The 19,004-nt window shown below is 39.6% G+C and overlaps 2 protein-coding genes and 1 non-coding gene across 3 annotated transcripts; all 3 read left to right on the top strand.

The window, feature by feature from the left end:
- Positions 1 to 1,716, top strand: LOC124282009 (caveolin-1-like). The gene is made up of 2 exons (XM_046718013.1): positions 1 to 277; positions 999 to 1,716. Exons 1-2 carry the CDS (start codon positions 227 to 229, stop codon positions 1,323 to 1,325), a joined length of 378 nt encoding a protein of 125 aa, XP_046573969.1. The 5' UTR covers positions 1 to 226; the 3' UTR covers positions 1,326 to 1,716.
- Positions 1,717 to 7,402: 5,686 nt separating this feature from the next.
- On the top strand, positions 7,403 to 7,474 carry Trnad-guc. The gene has a single exon. It is a non-coding gene; the product is annotated as a tRNA-Asp (tRNA).
- A 3,140-nt stretch (positions 7,475 to 10,614) lies between these two features.
- LOC124282010 (caveolin-1-like) lies at positions 10,615 to 12,659 on the top strand. The gene is made up of 2 exons (XM_046718014.1): positions 10,615 to 10,793; positions 12,011 to 12,659. The coding sequence occupies exons 1-2, from the start codon at positions 10,746 to 10,748 to the stop codon at positions 12,335 to 12,337; spliced, it is 375 nt and encodes a 124-aa protein (XP_046573970.1). The 5' UTR covers positions 10,615 to 10,745; the 3' UTR covers positions 12,338 to 12,659.
- The last annotated feature ends 6,345 nt before the right edge of the window (positions 12,660 to 19,004 follow it).

Genomic DNA, 19,004 nt, shown 5'->3' on the forward strand with positions numbered 1-19,004 from the left:
ATTTAAGTGGCCGGTTGAGATACGGGCTTGTACTCAAAGGAACCACTTGATACGAATCTGAAACTAAGCCAAATAGATTTAGCATCTACGTAAGTTCAAGTTCCGACATGGTACAAGCACTGTTGTTCTATTGCTAAGCTACAGTAGGTACTCAATGTTACAACCCTGCATGGTGTGCAACTGACTCCTGCAGTAAAGGGCCACTAGCTCCCACCGGAACGACACGATGGTTGATCTACTGAATCGTGATCCTAACAACATCAACGACCATATTAAGGTAATTTCTTGAATCATTACTGGAACTGACACGGAAACATCATACACCTGAAACTCGAGAATCATGTCTGTGTAAATCTTTGATACATAAAAATACTTAAGAGCGCTATGTCTTTCATGTTAATGTCATTATGCCTGGATATTTATCCAAGTGTCTGAATTGACATTAATGTTTGTAAAGGGTTAATGTTTTCTTGAGACCTAATGGTACCATACTGTTAGAATATATGGATTATATACAAAGGCCAATTTCACAAGCCATTGAGAAATGTTAAGTTCATACACTTCTTGCGTTAGCTGTCCAATAAGTAATCTCAGCTACAACTGCTTATGCAGTACATTGAAATGTAGTTTTCACCTATACTGAAACGTGCATGCTTTAAATATGTGGTAGTACTTGTACTAGTCCGGGTTAATTATGTTGCCCTCAGAGATAACACACTGGAGTTACATGGATATCCTACTCAGACACATTACACTGACTCCAATCCTTGTATATTGTTAATGCCGATCGGGATGAGAAAAACAATTGACATCTTTACAATGATACAGCTTGGCAATCAAACCACCGACCCTCCGTTTTGAGAATCTCAGTACAACGGGGAAAGTTCTTTGGATATACAACTTCTATATTTTAAGTTTTATATCCATAGAACTCTCCAAGTTGTTCATCACACCAACCTCTAAATGCCAGTACATGTATTGTTTTCCGTTTTAATCAGGTTTCCTTCGAGGATGTCCTTGCTGAGCCAGAGGGAGCTCGAAGCATCGACTGTGTGTGGAGCGCATCCTACACATGCTTCAGTTGCTGTAAAGGATGTCTCTACAAAATCATGACACTGTTGTGTGGCATCTGTATCGCTCTGTACTGGGGCTGTGAGTTTGCGTTGATCGCCTTCACTCACATTTGGTACATCACACCCTGCTTCAAGGTAATGGAGCTCAACTGTGGCTGTCTGAAGAAGCTGTACGGCATGTGTGTGCACTGCGTTCTGGATCCCTGGTGCGAGTCCTGTGGGATGCTGTTCATGGCTTTCGGGAAGAAATGAAACGGTTTCCATGGTAACTGTGGATATGGCACAGAGAGTTTTGAGCCCAAATTGTTCAAATTTAATTCCACATTAGGTGCCGCCACATTGCTCTGCCCCCTTCGTACGAGTCATGCGGACTTTTCTTTCCGGAAATAGAACCAGAAACATCTAGCCCGGCCGTGTTGCTGTACATATTGCTGATAAAGCTGATACATATTTGATTGGACATAATTGAGAACAATTGTGACAGATCTCAAGGATTTTCGTATTTTGAGATCTTTTCACATTATAGACTAACCGTAGGTGTCATATACATATATTTATACTTTTAAATCTTAGTTATTAATCTTTTACTTACGTACATTTACATTATTTGTAATTTGTTGAATAAAGATTACGTTACAATGCATACAGTCATTTAAGTGTTTGTTAAAGCCTTCGGCCATAAAGCTGAAGCCCTGGGCTCGATTACCCGCAATAAACTAAGTACAAAAGAAAGTACATACCTTATGCTGTGGGACTACTTTCTCAGGAACGACGTGTTTTGGTTGTGTCTTTCAAGTCACAAACATTGTGCACGTGTTCCCCAAACCCCAGTTGTGTACTTTCTTCGGTACATGAGTTGATATGTGAAACCAGTTCATGTGTCCCACGCCATATTGCTGAAATATTGAATGTTAATATTTACATGGGAAAAAGTTTTGCAACACCCATGATTCATTGATGGTGTGGAATGTACTCACGTGAATGTAAACTTGACCTTGTGACGATCAGGCACGGGTCACATTCCGATGACCATCCTCGGAACACAACGCCAGTCAGTTATCATGGACCAGAATGCAAGGCCACGTGCCTTTGGTGATCTCTTACGTCAAGGGGAGGTAGTAATTCTACCTTGGCCCACCAGGAGTCCAGATTTCAACACCATGGAACATGTTTTACACATTATTGGTTGCATTAAATAAAAAATCTTGATGTGTTAGAACAAGCCTTCCATCAAGAATAGAACGCCATACCTTAACTTCAAATCCAATGCCTGATATAGTCAATGAGGAGAGTCAGGACTGTTATTGCAGTTGGCGGAGGCTACATCAGATGTTGACTATGTGTTAGGTTATTGATTCTTGTGTGATTTCTTTAGGAATGTATGCCAGAATCTTGAGAATATCTGCTCTTTTAACGTTATACTACCACAGTTATCAGCACTACAAAATGAGTCAATTTTGTGCCTTGCTTCTCTGAATAAGCTGCAGTTTTCGTTCTTTTTGCGTTTAGATTTGCCATTTAATTGTCCCTTGAGGGTCAACTAAGCCTAATAGTGAGTAAAATTTAGGTTTTTGTTTAAGTGTGAAACAATCATTCAAATGTAAAACGTGCAGTTACACTTGTTACAATTGCAAGTGAGATTTCCGTGTAGTCGGATACACTATCAGATATGCTACGACTGGAAATCCAGATTCGTTTGAAGTGTGACTCTTTAAGCCCACCCTAACAATATCTACTGTAGGTGGGATTAGTTTAAATGCACCCATGACTACCGACATCAGATAACAGTACATTCCAGTGCGGGTACCGACGCAGTTGGGGAGGTATATATCACACACAGTTACAGTTATATATGCATTGTGTGGTGCATTAAGGTGTACACTTGTCAAATCACGCTAATAACGGGTCTTTATCCCAGTGACCGTATTTAAAAGTAACCATAGGATTTTATTAGGTGCTTACCTCAAAACAGCTAGTTCAGTTAACGGCGGTTTGAATAGCACATCACATATATAACGGGCTGACTTTATGTGAGATGAACAGCCCTAAGTGAAGAAGGTCTTTTTTGTACTTTGGTGTAACTCCCCAACATAGGATGGTTTGACAAACGCAGGATCATTTAAATCCTGTAAGAGAAAATCCTTAATTATAGACACAATATCGGAGATAAACTCTTCTTCGTTTTGTTTAATTTGTTAAAGGTTTTACTGTTTGAATATCTTATTCTTTTATGTTGAAAAGGGGGTGGGGGTGGGGGTGGGGTTAGAGTAGGGTAATTATTGCTTTTCTATATTTCTTTTACTTTCTATTTTATTTATATACAACATTAATAATAGACGTTGAAAAGGGGGTGGGGGTGGGGGTGGGGTTAGAGTAGGGTAATTATTGCTTTTCTATATTTCTTTTACTTTCTATTTATTTATATACAACATTAATAATAGACGTTTTAATTTCTTTCTTTTTTTAATTTTTTCTTTTTGTCTTTGGGGTGAATTTACATTCTTGTTCTTTTTATTTAGGGAAAAAAATCTTTGGAGTTTCTTGTTTGTAGGTGAATGATGATCCACATATGTGTTTAGACACACTATTAACACAAGTTATAAATCATGTACATCCTGACATATCCCACAATTAAGGCTAGGGACAACTATCAACATCACAACAAGTGGGTCTCAGTTACACCCAATATGTACACATACTTCCGTGGAGGTACTTCTCACGGCTTGTCAGTTCATAATCTGTTCGGCAATTTCAAAGTTGTGTTTTTATGACACTGGGCCTTAGCGTCTTGTAGCGAGTGTTTGTTGTGGCGATTACATGAGACACAGTTGGACATTAGAGGTCGGTTATCAGTTCAAGCGTCAATAAATAGCAGTAATGAATATAAGGGACCCACTTGAATGTTTCGCGGCCGGTTTCAATGCGGTGTTAAAATACAGATATACGGGAGACTGAGTAAACTAGTAAACTTTACGTAATACTAGTGATGGACACTACACACTGGACTCGAACAACATAACATTACTGTCGTAGTTTTACTACAAGTAATTTTACTTCGTTTTGGGCAAGTTTGGGAATTTCCAATTGTAAATGTTGATAAATTTTGTAAAGTTAAGCAACGCCTCATCGATATATATATTCAGAAATGGAGATCTGACTTAGAGTCAAATGGTAAATTATTTATTTACAACCATTTTGAGAAAAATTTGGTTTTGAATTGTATTTGGATCTAGTTTAAACTCCCAGTGACAGGAAATTAATCACGCAAATTAATCACATCTACTCATCGCCTTATGATAGAAATTGGTAGATACAGTAATATTTCAAGGGAAGACCGTATTTGTGATTATTGCGATAGACAGGGTAAAATCTTTGTTGAAGATGAATATCATTTTGTCTTTTTTTTGTCCTAAATATTTACAGTTTAGAAAGTTATCTATTAAATGCTTCTATTGGGTTAGACCAAGTGTGTATTAGTTTTTGTCACTGATTAGATATTCCAATAAATCTGCCTTGCGAAACATAGCTAAATACATTAAACTCTCTAATGATGTAAGAACTCACGATCAAATACAATACATTGTCCAGCCTCGATAAATTCACTGTAAATATATCCTATGTCCTTTACAGGCCTGTACACCATGTGTTTTGGGGACCAGGAACACATTTGTTCAAGTCCAAAATTGAATTCTTTTCCTCTTCTTTCTTCTTTATATCTGTAGACGAAATGTGAATGTGTAAACGTGTGTAGACAGAGTATAGAGTACCAGGGTTTGGCATGTTTTGAAAAAAAAAATTAAATGTTATTTTTTTCTTAGGACTTCTCAGGACAATTTTGGTAGTCTGTCGAAAAAGACCATTTACACACAAATAAATATCCATCATAATGTTCTTTCGTCGTATTATCAACCAATAACAATAAACCTTGCGCAGTCAACCCACTACCCCTCCTGTGATGGACTGTTCCAAGAGCTGTTTATGACAAACCTTTCTGAAGGTGCAACTTTAACATACACACCTTATGCAGTCTGTTGCATTGTATGAAAGGGGTAACTGTTTGTTATAATCTATATATATAAGTTACCGACTACAGGAGATGTCATTTACATTTCAAATCATTCGCGATAGAAATTCTATCTAGATTTTGGCAGTTGTAATTTGTTTTCCTGTGTTTTTTTATACCCGACAAGATACAGTTTCCTTTTTCTTGCCGCCACTAACAATATATTAAGTTCATTTAGAATTAAATAGCTGACAGGACATAAACTAAATTTCACTATTGGAATTTTATATTGATATTATACAGTACGTTGTAGCATATGATAGTTAGACATAGATTTTAAAATGTTTTTATACAAATTTTCTGATGAATAAAAATACAGCACGAATATTCGAATGATGATGTACAGGAAGTTGAAGTGCATTACACAATTACGTAATTTTCATTCTAAATTGTCGTTGATGCCTACATGTAAATTACCTGGTTCACATGTTTACGCATAATAATTACAGGCGGTGTAAGTTTGATAAAATTCAATAAAAGATATTCTCTGATAAGGATATAAGGAATCGGTTGGTGTCATGTCATTAACTTAATTGTCCTGTGAAATGATCTTGACATATTCATCATAAATTCGAAGATAGGATAACTAAATTAAAAAGACGCTAGAATAAATCATTCTTTATAACTGAATCCGTTTGTGTTTGGATATCAAGTGATTGGTCGAATATAAAGTTAACCGTTTGGAATAGTGCATGTTATTGAACTCAACCCAAATCTATGTTTATCTCAGAGCAGTTTTCAGGCAGTACATATATACAAGCATCGTGACTGTTACTCATCTGTGGGACCGCCTCCGTGGTGTAGTGGTTAGAGCGTCCGCCCGGAGAGCGGAAGGTTGCTGGTTCCATCCCCGACAGCGTCATACCAAAAGACGTTAAAATATGGTACTTGTTGGTCCCTGCCTGGCGCTCGGCATTAATGGGTACAACAAGGACTGGTCGGCTCGGAGTCAGTATAATGTGTCTGAGAGGGGTATTCATGCTTCACTGCGGCATGGTATCTCAGTGGGCTAGCACTATAAAACCAGCTTCAGTCTGGGCTAGTACAAGCAGCCGCACATATACACACGCATGCACGTCGTCATATGAGCGAAATATTCTCAAGCACGACGTTAAACCCAATTTCACCCAGTCTAAGTAAACTTAGGCTCAGTATTATTCGTTACACTGCTATACTGAGTTTAACAAAACCTTGTGAAAGGTCGCGTCAGGTAATCTTTCAAATTGACCAATCAGAACACAGATTACCAAATCGCGAAAGTGGACATTCGCACATACTCTTTGAACTTTTACCTCGAAAAAGTTTGTACCCGAACGATTCCGATTGCTATTTTCCATACGATCGGTTCCTAGTGATGCACGCCACAGTAGTGAGTAAACATTCGCTAAAATAGCGCTTTGTCAGTATTAAAGCATGTCAACTTGCGGAAATATTAGCTAATTATAACCATGTCAACAGGAACCCCAAAGCGTATATACTGCAGGTCAACTATCAGTGTTTTATGCGGATTTTCATTTATTGGGAGATCAGTGTTGGTGAACGGGGACGAGAAAATCCATTTTGTAAGTCCCGGGAACCCTAAATAGTAGCCGTTGTCTGATTGGTTAAATCCGTTCGGCCGTCTCGCCTTTGACTGGACGGTCATAGGTCGCTCAAAGGTTACCTGACGCGACCTTCCACAAGGTTTTGTTAGACTCAGTATTGTAGTGTAACGAATAATACTGAGTCTAAGTTTACTTAGACTGAATTTCACCTCACCTCACCAACTCATCTGTGATGTATCGTGTAGCATATTGGTCCATGTATAGTACAGTGAAAGCAACGCTGTGCAGGAGTACAAACCTACGACTTCGCAGGTAATAAATATACTCGATCGGTGACTTCAATTTCGTAGTAACTTGTATGGGACAGGTGATAAACATCACCCCTCGTGATCTAAACTAAGGCTTAGTCCCTGATTATAATTTGGATAGTAATAAATAAACCATTTTAAATTGAAAAGGAGTCTTAGTGAGTTGGGAGATTCAGGATCAGAACCTGGGGAAATCTGGACTTGCTTCATTTAGGGCTTCAGCAATTGCAGGGAGGGCTAGGCTGTAGGGAAAATAATGTGCTTCAGGGACTGTGAGACAGACTACTCGTGATCGTTCATGCTCCAGATAAACAGCTTAGCAGGTGCTGACTACCACGGCAGTTGATTGGCTGCGCAGACGGCCGCGCACACTGTTTACAGCAGGTGTACTCATTGTTAGCATAATCTCAGCGATCCTCGGTAGTATAGTGGTCAGTATCCCCGCCTGTCACGCGGGAGACCCGGGTTCAATTCCCGGCCGGGGAGATCACTTTTGCAAGATTTTTTATTTTAAAGAACTACTTTTTCTGTTCTCCTCTTTACATTGTTATTCGTCTGTATTTATAATGGTGTTCTTGATACTGATTACTCTAGATTTATGCTAGGAAGTTTAATACTCGGAAAAGTGTGCAAAGGCGGATCCACGAAATGCAAAACATTAACTTCAATGTGGTCTTAAGTCAATTTCAAACGGGGGCTCGAATCCCCTGCTGCAGTGTCTCACCTGTGACGTCATTCAATTATGTGTCAGGAATGTACAGTTGTTTGTCAGTAATACATTATCAAGACCAACATTTCATCTAGTTCACACTTGCAATAGACAGAACTATTCCCATGAAGTTATATATGTGTAGTAAGTATTTCGATCATATGAAATATTGTTTATAATTCTATTGTACCGCCCCAGGGGACCCCGTTACCTGTAGGGGTCTGTAATTGCAAGTAATACATTATTTTCAGTAAAATCAAACACTATCATTTGAATAATCACAAGAGTACATTTGTGGTTAGAATTTTTAAAATTTAATGCGTTTCATTATTATCATTCTGTATTATTTATTCATTTTTAACGTATTTTTATGAGTAACATTCGAGAACAAAAGGAAAAAATCGGAAAGAATAGCCAGATCAACAGCTCTCAGATGACAGAAGGGAAAAGTATAAATAGCTGGGGGACACAGATTCACATTCTCCTTGTAATCATATACATGTATGTAGAATCATTCGAGTAATGAAATAAAATGGAGTTTGAAGAAAGTTATCTGTTATTAAACTATGTCTTTTATCGGAAATTCATTCTTTAGCTGGTATTACACCGCGAATGCCTTATATCGAAATTCAATGAACATGATCTAAATGGCGAGGTGTACGTATTTTACACAAGTTGCACATGTAATTGTACACCGGTAGCTGTTCCATAATTCTTGCACGGGAATCCCACGCTGAACTTTTCTGCTGTCTGTTCCTAGACATTAGACATCCTGGGATACAATGGGATACAAACTGGGATTTCAGTCATATGCTTCTATTGTATGCAATGCAAAAAAAACCCAAAATTTCGTTTCTATTTTATCAAACTGAGTAAATATAATTTGGAATATTACGTAGAGTGTAATGTCCGAGTAACTCTCCATTCCTTAAAAATAATGGAGCCGAGGATATTTTTAAGGAATGGAGAGCTACGAGGATATTACCCTACTTAAATTACATTCAAAGTATCGGGAATATTTCAGTTATCAAAATTAAATGACAAAATGAAGTGTTTAATTTGAAGCGGGTACACCTCGCTCCATTCCTGAAAAGTAATGGAGTGAGCAGACAATGAAATGACGTCACAAATGTAATTTAATCTTGCTTCAACAATGTTCGAGAGCTGAAACATAATTTGTAATATACTTTAACATGTTTATCAATTTGAAGAAATAGACAGGAAGGACATATCGACATTAATCTTACTGGTTGTAACGATCACTAACAATCCAGTGTAACAGTTGGGTTTTCTGGGGCAATGTGCTGTGCCGTTCATTGTTAGCGCTATGAGCATACCTGGTGTCGAGTTTGGCACTATATAAATGGACGCGTTATTATTTAGTGGTTAACAAAGGACACGATTGTAACTTCCGTTGTAGACAGAGAAGTGTTCTATGTTGAAGACGCTTTTACATTGGTAAAGTCACGTATGCTGTAACTATATATTCAATTAACCGAAACTAGGTGACGCGAGTATGTGGCTGACATTATCATTACCCCCGGTAGTTTTTTAACTTGAATGTTGCAACATCGGTGGAAATTCACGATACAAACTGTTCAGGTGACCAATGCCGCGTGTTATCTGTCCTAAAACGAACTGTCAGGGGGTGTTCCAGTGTATTTAAATGATCATTTATTTCACTTTATCACCACTCCCCCGTGTGGAGGATGAATGTGTCTTGATAAGTCTGATCTACGTCTGATCGATGCTTCGCGGATTTAAGGTTAATACCAGTTCAGTATTGAATACTGGCAACCAGCTATATCTGTTATGTATTTGCCATGTTGTGAATTAAAGGGGCAAGGCTTTTACATTTTGGGATACGATTTTGATTTCATACAAAGAAATATTTTTCAGAATACAGATATTCACAGATCGCGATCGGGCGTAAAGTAAAGTAAAGTCCACTAAAATACCAGTTTAATCTTAAACATATTGTGACGATTATTTGTACCCGCGTCATAAAAAATCACGCAACTCGTATATTATTTGTCATTATTACAGGATATTTATATAGCGCACATATCCACGCAGCTAGTACGTACTCAAGACGTTGGTATTTGTACCCTCGATCATTGGACGTCAATCTCAACGGCACATCGTATCATCAATCTCAACTTCCTAAGGATCATACAGAGACTAGGCGCACCGAGGTATTGCGGCTTTCGCATCCTTACGAGGTACCCATTCACAGCTGAGTGGACTGGGACACATAGTCGCAGTACCAAGTTTACTGTATTCATATGGCCACCATCTGGTCATAAACCAACGGTTTCGTGGGTTCTTTTAAGTGCACAGGCTTGTGCACTGCACACACCATTTAAATTAAGATAGAGCACTGCCTTAAATGATTCTGAAAGATATAGCGAAGACTTAGTGGGTGAGTTTGGTTCAGCAGTATTTCAGCTATATCACAGACTATCAACATGAGGGTGGAGGAAAGCCCTAGGTGATGACTATTAGGCGTTTACCACTTTCATGATGATCACGTCGAACGGGATTCGAACCCATCTTCACAGTTTTCTGGCGAATTGGCGCGGCTCACATGAATAAGAAGCAGTTCCTTTTAGCGCTATTGTTTTATTGCTCCTGTCCAGTAATCAACATGCACTCCATTCTCAGCTCCCTTAGGATCATACATGCTTAGACGACTGGACCCCCTATGCCTTAATGGATATGGGAGCACGTTATAACTTATCATGGTGTTAAAAGCGGCGTAAAACAGTACTCACACACTCACTGGAGATCACACTCGCATAAGTGACCTTCCGCCTTTAAGACTTCCAGTTCATGGTAGTATTGCATGGTTGATATGAAACGCTTTCTGTGTACATGCCTACCAATATTGATAAAACTGTCGTAATAAATCGTTGATATCGTTTAGACTTATCATCCGACTTGTCGGAACTCGTTTAGGCGGAAAGGGTATGCTATATAAGTAAAAGAAATGTCTATAGATGAGGGTTAATGCATTTATGACGGGAAGTGGAAGTGAAACCTGCTGTCATGGATCTACTGAACAGAGACCCCAATAACATCAACGACCACATAAAGGTAACAGTAATTTGTAACCTAATGTAATCTATTATATATCAGAAATAGTATTAGAAATAATATTAACGACAATTCAGCTAAATCTTATATATTAGCCTTTTGTAGGGCTTTTTATCAGGTCTCAAGTGATCTAGGCATCTTGTTTACAAAATGTGTACCATTATGAGTTGGATTATTTTCAACATCATCGCCTTTACAACTACATCAGAGGCTATTGATTTAAGTGAGTGAGTGAGTTCAGTTTTACGCTGCACTGAGCAATATTCCAGCTGTGGCGGCGATCTGTAAATAATCGAGTCTGGGCCAGACGTTCCAGTGATCAATAGCATAAGCATCGATCTACGCAGTTGGGATACGATGACACGTGTCAACCAAGTCATTGAGCCTGACCATCCGATCCCGATATCTCCTTGGTTACTCCCGTTAGTCGCCTCTTACGACAAACATGGGTTACTGAAGATCAATATTCTAACCCGGATCTTCACGGGTGCTATTGATATAAAGATTCAAATCAAGGCTCGATTTCAGAGAAGTAAACCTACTTGCACCAGGTGCAACCTACGATAAAGACCTAGTTGCACCAGCCAAATTCCAGTTGGAACATAGTGTGTTTAAATCGCCAGAAGTTTCGGTGCACATAATATTTCCGTGATGTAGTACCCATGAAACCATAGCAACACAGAGACACAGCTGATATCTGTTTTCAAGAGCTGTCATAGCCGAGACGTGTCTATGAATAGCAATGTTTCGGTGCCATAGCTATTCAAAGTTTAGAAGAAAAATGAGCTGACATATTTATGCTTATAATGTTAGATTCATCATTGATTTATTTCTCAAAAATTGACTTGCACCTTGTGCAAGTTAGACTCATAACTAGGTTGCACTTTGTAATACTGGGTTGCACCAATGCAAGTAACAAAGCACTAAATCGAGCCCTGCAAATGCATGGTCTAAATGATGTCGGGGAAATCTAACAAAGCTGTTTTTATTAGTAGTATTATTATAGCGTATTTTCACAAGTTCTCTTTATCCATTACAATCAATATACAAAGCCCCTGAGCAATGTTGGTATTAGAGTGTAACAATCCACTTTGAATTAAACTCGCTATTTCTATATTTCATGTGATATGTCGCTGGAAGAAGGAGACAGTACTTTGATTAAAATAATTATAGAAATGTTTTGGCCTTTGGATTAATACATGAAATGTTTCATCCAGGTCGAGTTTGAAGATATCTTGGCCGAGCCAGAGGGAGCTCGAAGCATCGACTGTGTGTGGAGCGCATCCTACAAATGCTTCAATTGCTGTAAAGGATGTCTCTACAAAGTCCTGACACTGTTGTGTGGCATCTGTATCGCACTGCAATGGGGCTGTGAGTTTGCCTCGATAGCCTTCAGCCACATCTGGTGCGTCACACCCTGCTTCAAGGTAATGGAGCTCAACTGTGGCTGTCTGAAGAAGCTGTACGGAATGTGTGTGCACTGCTGCCTGGATCCCTGGTGCGAGTCCTGTGGGATGTTGTTTATGGCTTTCGTGAAGAAATGAAACGGTTTCCATGGTAACGATAGATACGGGACAGATAGTGTTGGACCCAAGTTGTCCCAAATCAATCCCAAATAAGATGCGGCTACAGTGCTACCTTGTAGAACCAACACACTGGGCTCTTCCGCTTTTCACTTGTCTCGGACTAGCGGTCTAGCCATTGAGCGGGAACTCGTTAAACGGACATTTGAGATAAGATTTATTCTTCCAATGTTTCCTTTCTTTGAGAATCTTTTAAAATTTTAATCAACTGTTTATATATACTGTTGTATTTATTTATAATGAGGATTAGGAGTGTGAAGTTTGTATAAAGTGTCTAATAATACGTGTTTATTGTGTTTAGTAAACAGGAAGATATCATGATATAATTCAGATGAACACGATTCAGCGTTAGATCGCTGAATTGACGCTGCTGCTATGTGACAAGTACATATCCGGCGTTTGGGAAAACTTACTGCGCGAGCTGAAAGTCAGTGAGTGAGTTTTTACACGGCTTTAACAGTAATAACGCTATTCACGATGGGAAGACACCAGAAATGGGCTCCACACATTGTACCCATGTAGGAAATCGAAAACGCTCAGCCACCGCGACTTCCCCTTAATCGCCAGCACACGAAGTCAGCCGCCTAACCCGCTCAGCCATCGCGACTTCCACCAGAGACCATATAATAGATTATTATATGGTCTCTGCTTCCACTCAGGTCAGGCGGCCGACTTTGTGTGCTGGCGATTAGGTGCCTGACTCTGAGGGTGTGGATTCAACCCAAGAAAAGTACTAGAATCTGTACTTTACTAAGAAAGTGTAATCACAAATATAACATATGTTACATTTGACCACTTTCTAAATGGCATTGTGTAGTCATAGTCCTACTAAATGTCACAAAGCTCAGGTTTGTGAGGTGAATGAGGAGGTGAAGGATTTCCTCCAGAATGTGAAGACGGCGGTGCGACTACTTTTGATACGATCTAGGTTGTCTGTGCCTTGCAACTGTATAAAAACATAACGAGCGCGTGTTGAGACATCTACTGTAGCAACGTAAGCCAATGTGAGCGTATGGATACAACGCCCGTCAAATGATAAGTAAGGTTAGTCAACCTGAGATTTGTTAAGTATTTGTTCAGTATGTCAGCTATATGACGACAACCTGTCAATAATCCAGTGATCGATATTTTGAGTACCGATCCTAGCCATAAACCATGGAATCCATTTGGTTATGGCCAGCTTAGGCTGCCGGGGACCTCTTCCAACCCGGATTCCTGCGTGAAGGAGGTTGATAAGGACGACACGTGCACACAAATCTGTTGTTCGCCTAATGTTTTGTTGTGTGTTGGTTGTCAACAACAGTCTGTATATTGCAACACTGACTGTACTTTTTTTTCTTTTGAGTTTGGACATGAACCCAAGTTCTTTATAGATAGCCTCGGATATATGCTTAGATCTTTTGGAGTATGCTCAGTGAGAGATCTAATGACTGAAATAAAGGAGTTGTGTATTTTTTCTTAATTTTCTGTACACTCTATGATACATGTAACATTTTGCAAAATAATAAATACACTTTCAAGTTGGAATTTCTCATAGAATTACCGCCCCCATTATCTAGCGGATGGAGTGTCTGTCCGGTGGGTCTTAAGTCATTGGATCGTTCAATCTCCGGCCGCACAATACCAAAACACGTTGACAGCGACGCCAAAGCCCATTTAATTTCACCTTACCTCATCCTGACCTCAGCTAGCCTGTTAGAGTTGCCAAACCGACTAACGGCTGAATTTCATCTGCATTACTGGATGGTCTGAGTGCGGCATTTAACAAAAACAAAACAAGAAACAATTTTAATATACCCAAACAACAAGCCGTGTTTATGGCAAATTTAATGACTTTTCCACCAAGTAGAACCGCGCTATCAACCACACAGACAGAGGTGGGGGACAGTGAGGCTAACACTTGGGTAGATGATCATGAAGGGCTTGGCTGCCTGGTCAGTGTTCGTCTCCCCAGCTTGCCGATCTGTTGGTCTGACTGTACGTATCTGAATGTCTGCCGGCTATGTCTTGCGTGACTATACTGTCTGTCTTTATAGAAGGATACTGACTGCTATTCAGATTTGTTGACATTTCACTGTGTACACCATTAGGGTCGTACATGTTGTGATAATTCGTTAATGTTTAATTATGTTGCAAGTGACCGAACGCCATTCAAGTCATCTGGACATATCTAATTAGCTTGACTTTTCATAGAGTGAGCAGATCTGACACATGGACACAAATGGGGAAGTAAACGTCGCGATAATTCATTAATATACTGAGGAAACAAATAAGGGAACACGTGAAAGTGCTCCTTTATTTTTTCCAGGTTTCTTCACCAGCTTTGTATCGCACTGTGGGTGGGAATCTGAGAACAAATAGAGGAACACTGCGATGAAGTGGTGTTGCCTTGTTTCGCTCAGTATATGTAATTTTCGAGCAAATGCCTGAACGTCATAATTATATGGGCATTTAACATATACACAAAGCTACTAATGGACATAGGGGTATTATGATCATTCCTTCTCAGCCGCCATGATACCAAACAGTGAAACATTTTAACAATTTCCACTTTCATAGTGGTGGCTACCGTCGCTATAAGTTTATTGCTGTCTTCATAAAAGGCCAGGTGGCCGGAGAGTTTCAGAGTTGAGGCAGTCAAGAAAAGAATCAACATAAAATAGATAACAAGTCAATATGTTTGGAGGAAATCAATTTTGATAACAGATAGGTATTTATTATTAAAACACGAGAGCATGTATTCTTGGTATTTGAAACGAACCAATGTGTCAGGACGTGAAATGTTCTGGTTCAGTTCGATTATTTATTAAAGATACCTTCAGCATTAGTAGAAACGTGCGGGTCTGAAATTCAGCGTCTTGAGTCGAACCTAGGTTTATCCAGTTCCGCACTCTGTGACTTGCTGTCCTGTTTAGTCTTGTCCAGGCAGTTGTGTATTGAGAGATAAATCAGGTCGCACATGCCATACGAGCGGGATCTGAAGCTGAATTAATATATGAGCTTTCGACCTTGGGTTAATCTCTGTGGGTGCGGGGCATGGTTGCGTCTGGGGAGAGTGAGGAGTAAAGGTCACCCCCTGTCCCAACGAACCCCTCATAGCCATTCGTGTTGCAGAGACAGGGCTTACAATGACAACCGTGACATGGAACGGCAATTCGTTTAGGTAACTGCCGGAGGGTCCGTTGGGGACCTATTTATCTATGGGGGATGGGCCCCACAGCACAGTCACTGTGAGGAGACTTTGAGGATAGCCTTTGCTTGTTGTTTTGCAGGAGTTGGTCAGGTTCGGAGAATTGGTCGCTCTTGTGTCATCATATGGTGACTGTCGTATTTAACAATGTCAGTTACTTGTTTGCATTGTCAAGCCTCAATTATGTACGTTAAGTAAAACAAATGACTGGATACAAAACAAATGCTTGATATATAATACAACTTTGATGTAAAAATAAATTACTAAATATTTTATGTGGGAATGATATTGTCATTGAAGGTTTAATGAGCCAGGATGTCTCCCACTGAACAAGTTAAATACCCTGGTGTTCATTTAATTAATTTTCAAATTCTGTAAGTATTTAAAGATATTTATGCATACAAATTTCGAAATAATTCATTTGAATATCTTTGCGTGTATGTGTGTGCAAATCGTAATGATTATGTGTGGTTCTTTCAAATATGATTGTCCTTGCGTCGTTCGATAATGTCTTTATTCTGAGACCCAAGCTGAACGCCCTGTTTCTGACGATACCTATTCAAATCCATGACATTGTCCAATGTATGAAAAAAAGAGTGAGACAAATTTATTAACAGCAAAAATATTATTATTTATTTCCCTAACGAAATTCTGGAATATTCCAAAAATACAAGATGATTGTTTCTATATGAGTTTGAATGTTGTAATATTACAAACTATGACATTACGCAAAAGCCCATCTCCTGACACAAACTTATTATTCTGTTTGGACACATGCCAAAGTCGCATGCCACTCTGTGCTTGAATCCCGTGCTGCACGTGCGCACATTGAGGACAATTAAAAGGGGTCGTAGAATTCAATCGTATCTGGATTTTTCGTAGCCTCGGTTTCCTATTTTCCTCACATTTCGTACTCTCATTTGACTATTTCGAAAAGTAAAGAGACTGTAAAATCACGCCCGTATTTTGTACACATGTCCATATTTCGATAACGAACAGAACCCTATTGCGCGACAGTCAATTTTAGACACTGGTACAGGTGTAATGCTTGCTGCGGCCGAGTTGTCTCATGAATGCGGGGCCGTGGGCATTATGTATGTACACAGAACACAAGCTTATTTTTTGGAGCGTGACAGCCACGGGCACATAGCAGCCATATCTCGCTCTACATGCCCCTGCACAAGTCCGTTCAACTGCACTATGTGCTGATAGAGTTATCTCCCTTACACTACTCCACACGGGCTTCATGTCGCTGCAGCCTGTAAACTCCAAGCTCTGGTATATGAAGACACTTTATAGTTCAGCAGCATACAATAGATTAGTACATATATCGGGAATTCATGAAATATTGACACCCTTTGAATTTCTTCCCTATAGCCATATTTTTTTCACTGAAGTTATGGTAAAGCACACGTGAGAGAAAGGAATCAACACTTCGAACGGGAGTTGTTGTCAGTTGTCAGAAAACCTGATCTCGAATCTGCCCTCTCAGAACACATCGTTAACAATTCCAACCACACTATCAACTGACAACACACCGAAATCCTGGCTTCCAACATCACCAATTGGCGCAAAAGAAAACTCTGTGAGTCAATCAACATAAGAAGATTAGTGCCTGAGACCAACAGAGATCAAAGGGGTTTACCTCCCCAGCGCCTGTAGTGCCTGAGACCAACAGAGATCAAAGGGGTTTACCTCCCCAGCGCCTGTAGTGCCTGAGACCAACAGAGATCAAAGGGGTTTACCTCCCCAGCGCCTGTAGTGCCTGAGACCAACAGAGATCAAAGGGGTTTACCTCCCCAGCGCCTGGTTCATCACCCGAAAACTATGGAGGCGACTCAATCTGCTTGAACCACTCTGCTATCTAAACACTCCCTTGCCCTTATTGTAAAAACATACCCTATTATTGTATTCTGCTCTTTTGATCTCACTGCATTGTTTGTACATACTTAATTATACCTCCTTTTTCCCTTGCGCTTGTATATACTTATTTACATATCTGGTTTCCTGTACGTCTATATACACTCATGTGCCAAAATTGTTTCATTTTTCAAGATGGCAGACATTTCGGTCGTGTCCGGTTATGGATAATAACGAACGTGTTGCTTACCTTATCGGTGTCCTGTTGCTTTAATATTTTGTTATGTGTCCCTTTGAGATTAGTACTTGTCGTAAACTCTTAGATCATCCCAAGCGGACTGGAGACACTCTCTCAAGTCTCCCAGTCCCGTGATAGTAGAAATGTTGGGGTTATTTTCTCATTATTTTTCAAAACAAGCCAAACATTTTCGATTGGGTTCAAATCTGGACTCTGTGCTGGCCAAGGTAGCTGAGGAATGTCATTCCTGCGTTTCCATGTTTCCGTCTTACGGGACCGATGCATCGGTGCATTATCATCTTGAAACAGCCATGGTTTGTCAAGGAAATGCTTTACAACAACAGGCCACAAACAGTTGTCAAGTGTATCAATATACTTAGCACTGTTCATGTTTCCATGACCAAACACCCAACACCGTAATATGTAATGCACCCCCACATCATCAACTTCATAGACCGCCCTATTCCCTGAGTGAAATACCCGAGACACTCGCCCCTCCATCTTTCTGATCGCTTTCGCCACACTTTAACTCTTCCATCAGGTTTAACAACAATAGTCATTTCATCGGTAAAGATGACCTTTTTCCAGTCCCTATCAACAGTCCAACGAATTTTTCCTCTACACCATGCCACATGTTTTTCCTGTTGACCTCACGTATTCCCAGCTTTTTGCAAACAGTCCGTCGAACAAATCCCAGTGAATGTAAATTTCTTTGAACAGTTCTTTTGGAAACAGGTTGTGGCACAGACTGATTAAAAATGTGAGTAATATCCTCCAAAGATTTCCGGCGATCAACTTTAACGATCCTCGAAAGTTGATTACTCCCCCGTGCTGTGATTTTTGCAGGTCTACCAGAATGACGTCTGTTTTCGGTATTTACCCGTTCTCGATGTCTCTTCAAACATTTGCAAATAGTAGAATACTCTTGAAACATCGGATGATCTATATCCATCATTTATCATATTGATAATGACCTGTTTTGTGTCATTACTCATCAGTTTTCCGTGTCCGGACATGGTTGTTTATGTCTCACAACGAAGCAGACGACAAATAAACTTTCGGAATTGCGTACACGAAAGTGGATGACGGGAAGTGATATCAATTATAAAAGACGGAAAAAAAGCTGACTCTACCAAGAGATGCGATGCGAAATAAAAACGTCTTCAAATTCATCGCTTTCCACTGATCGGTAAAAATTGAAACAATTTTGGCACATGGGTGTATGTACTGTACTGTTCACTATCACCATTATCCACCTGTACAAACGTCGCTTGTTCATTGGATATCATTATTTGCAAAAAGACTAATGGTAATAGTTTGATAAATAAATTTTGAAAAGG

This window comes from Haliotis rubra, unplaced genomic scaffold (genome assembly GCF_003918875.1).
Source record: "Haliotis rubra isolate DU_JTF1 unplaced genomic scaffold, ASM391887v1 Scf291, whole genome shotgun sequence".
Classification (NCBI taxonomy): Eukaryota; Metazoa; Mollusca; class Gastropoda; order Lepetellida; family Haliotidae; genus Haliotis; species Haliotis rubra.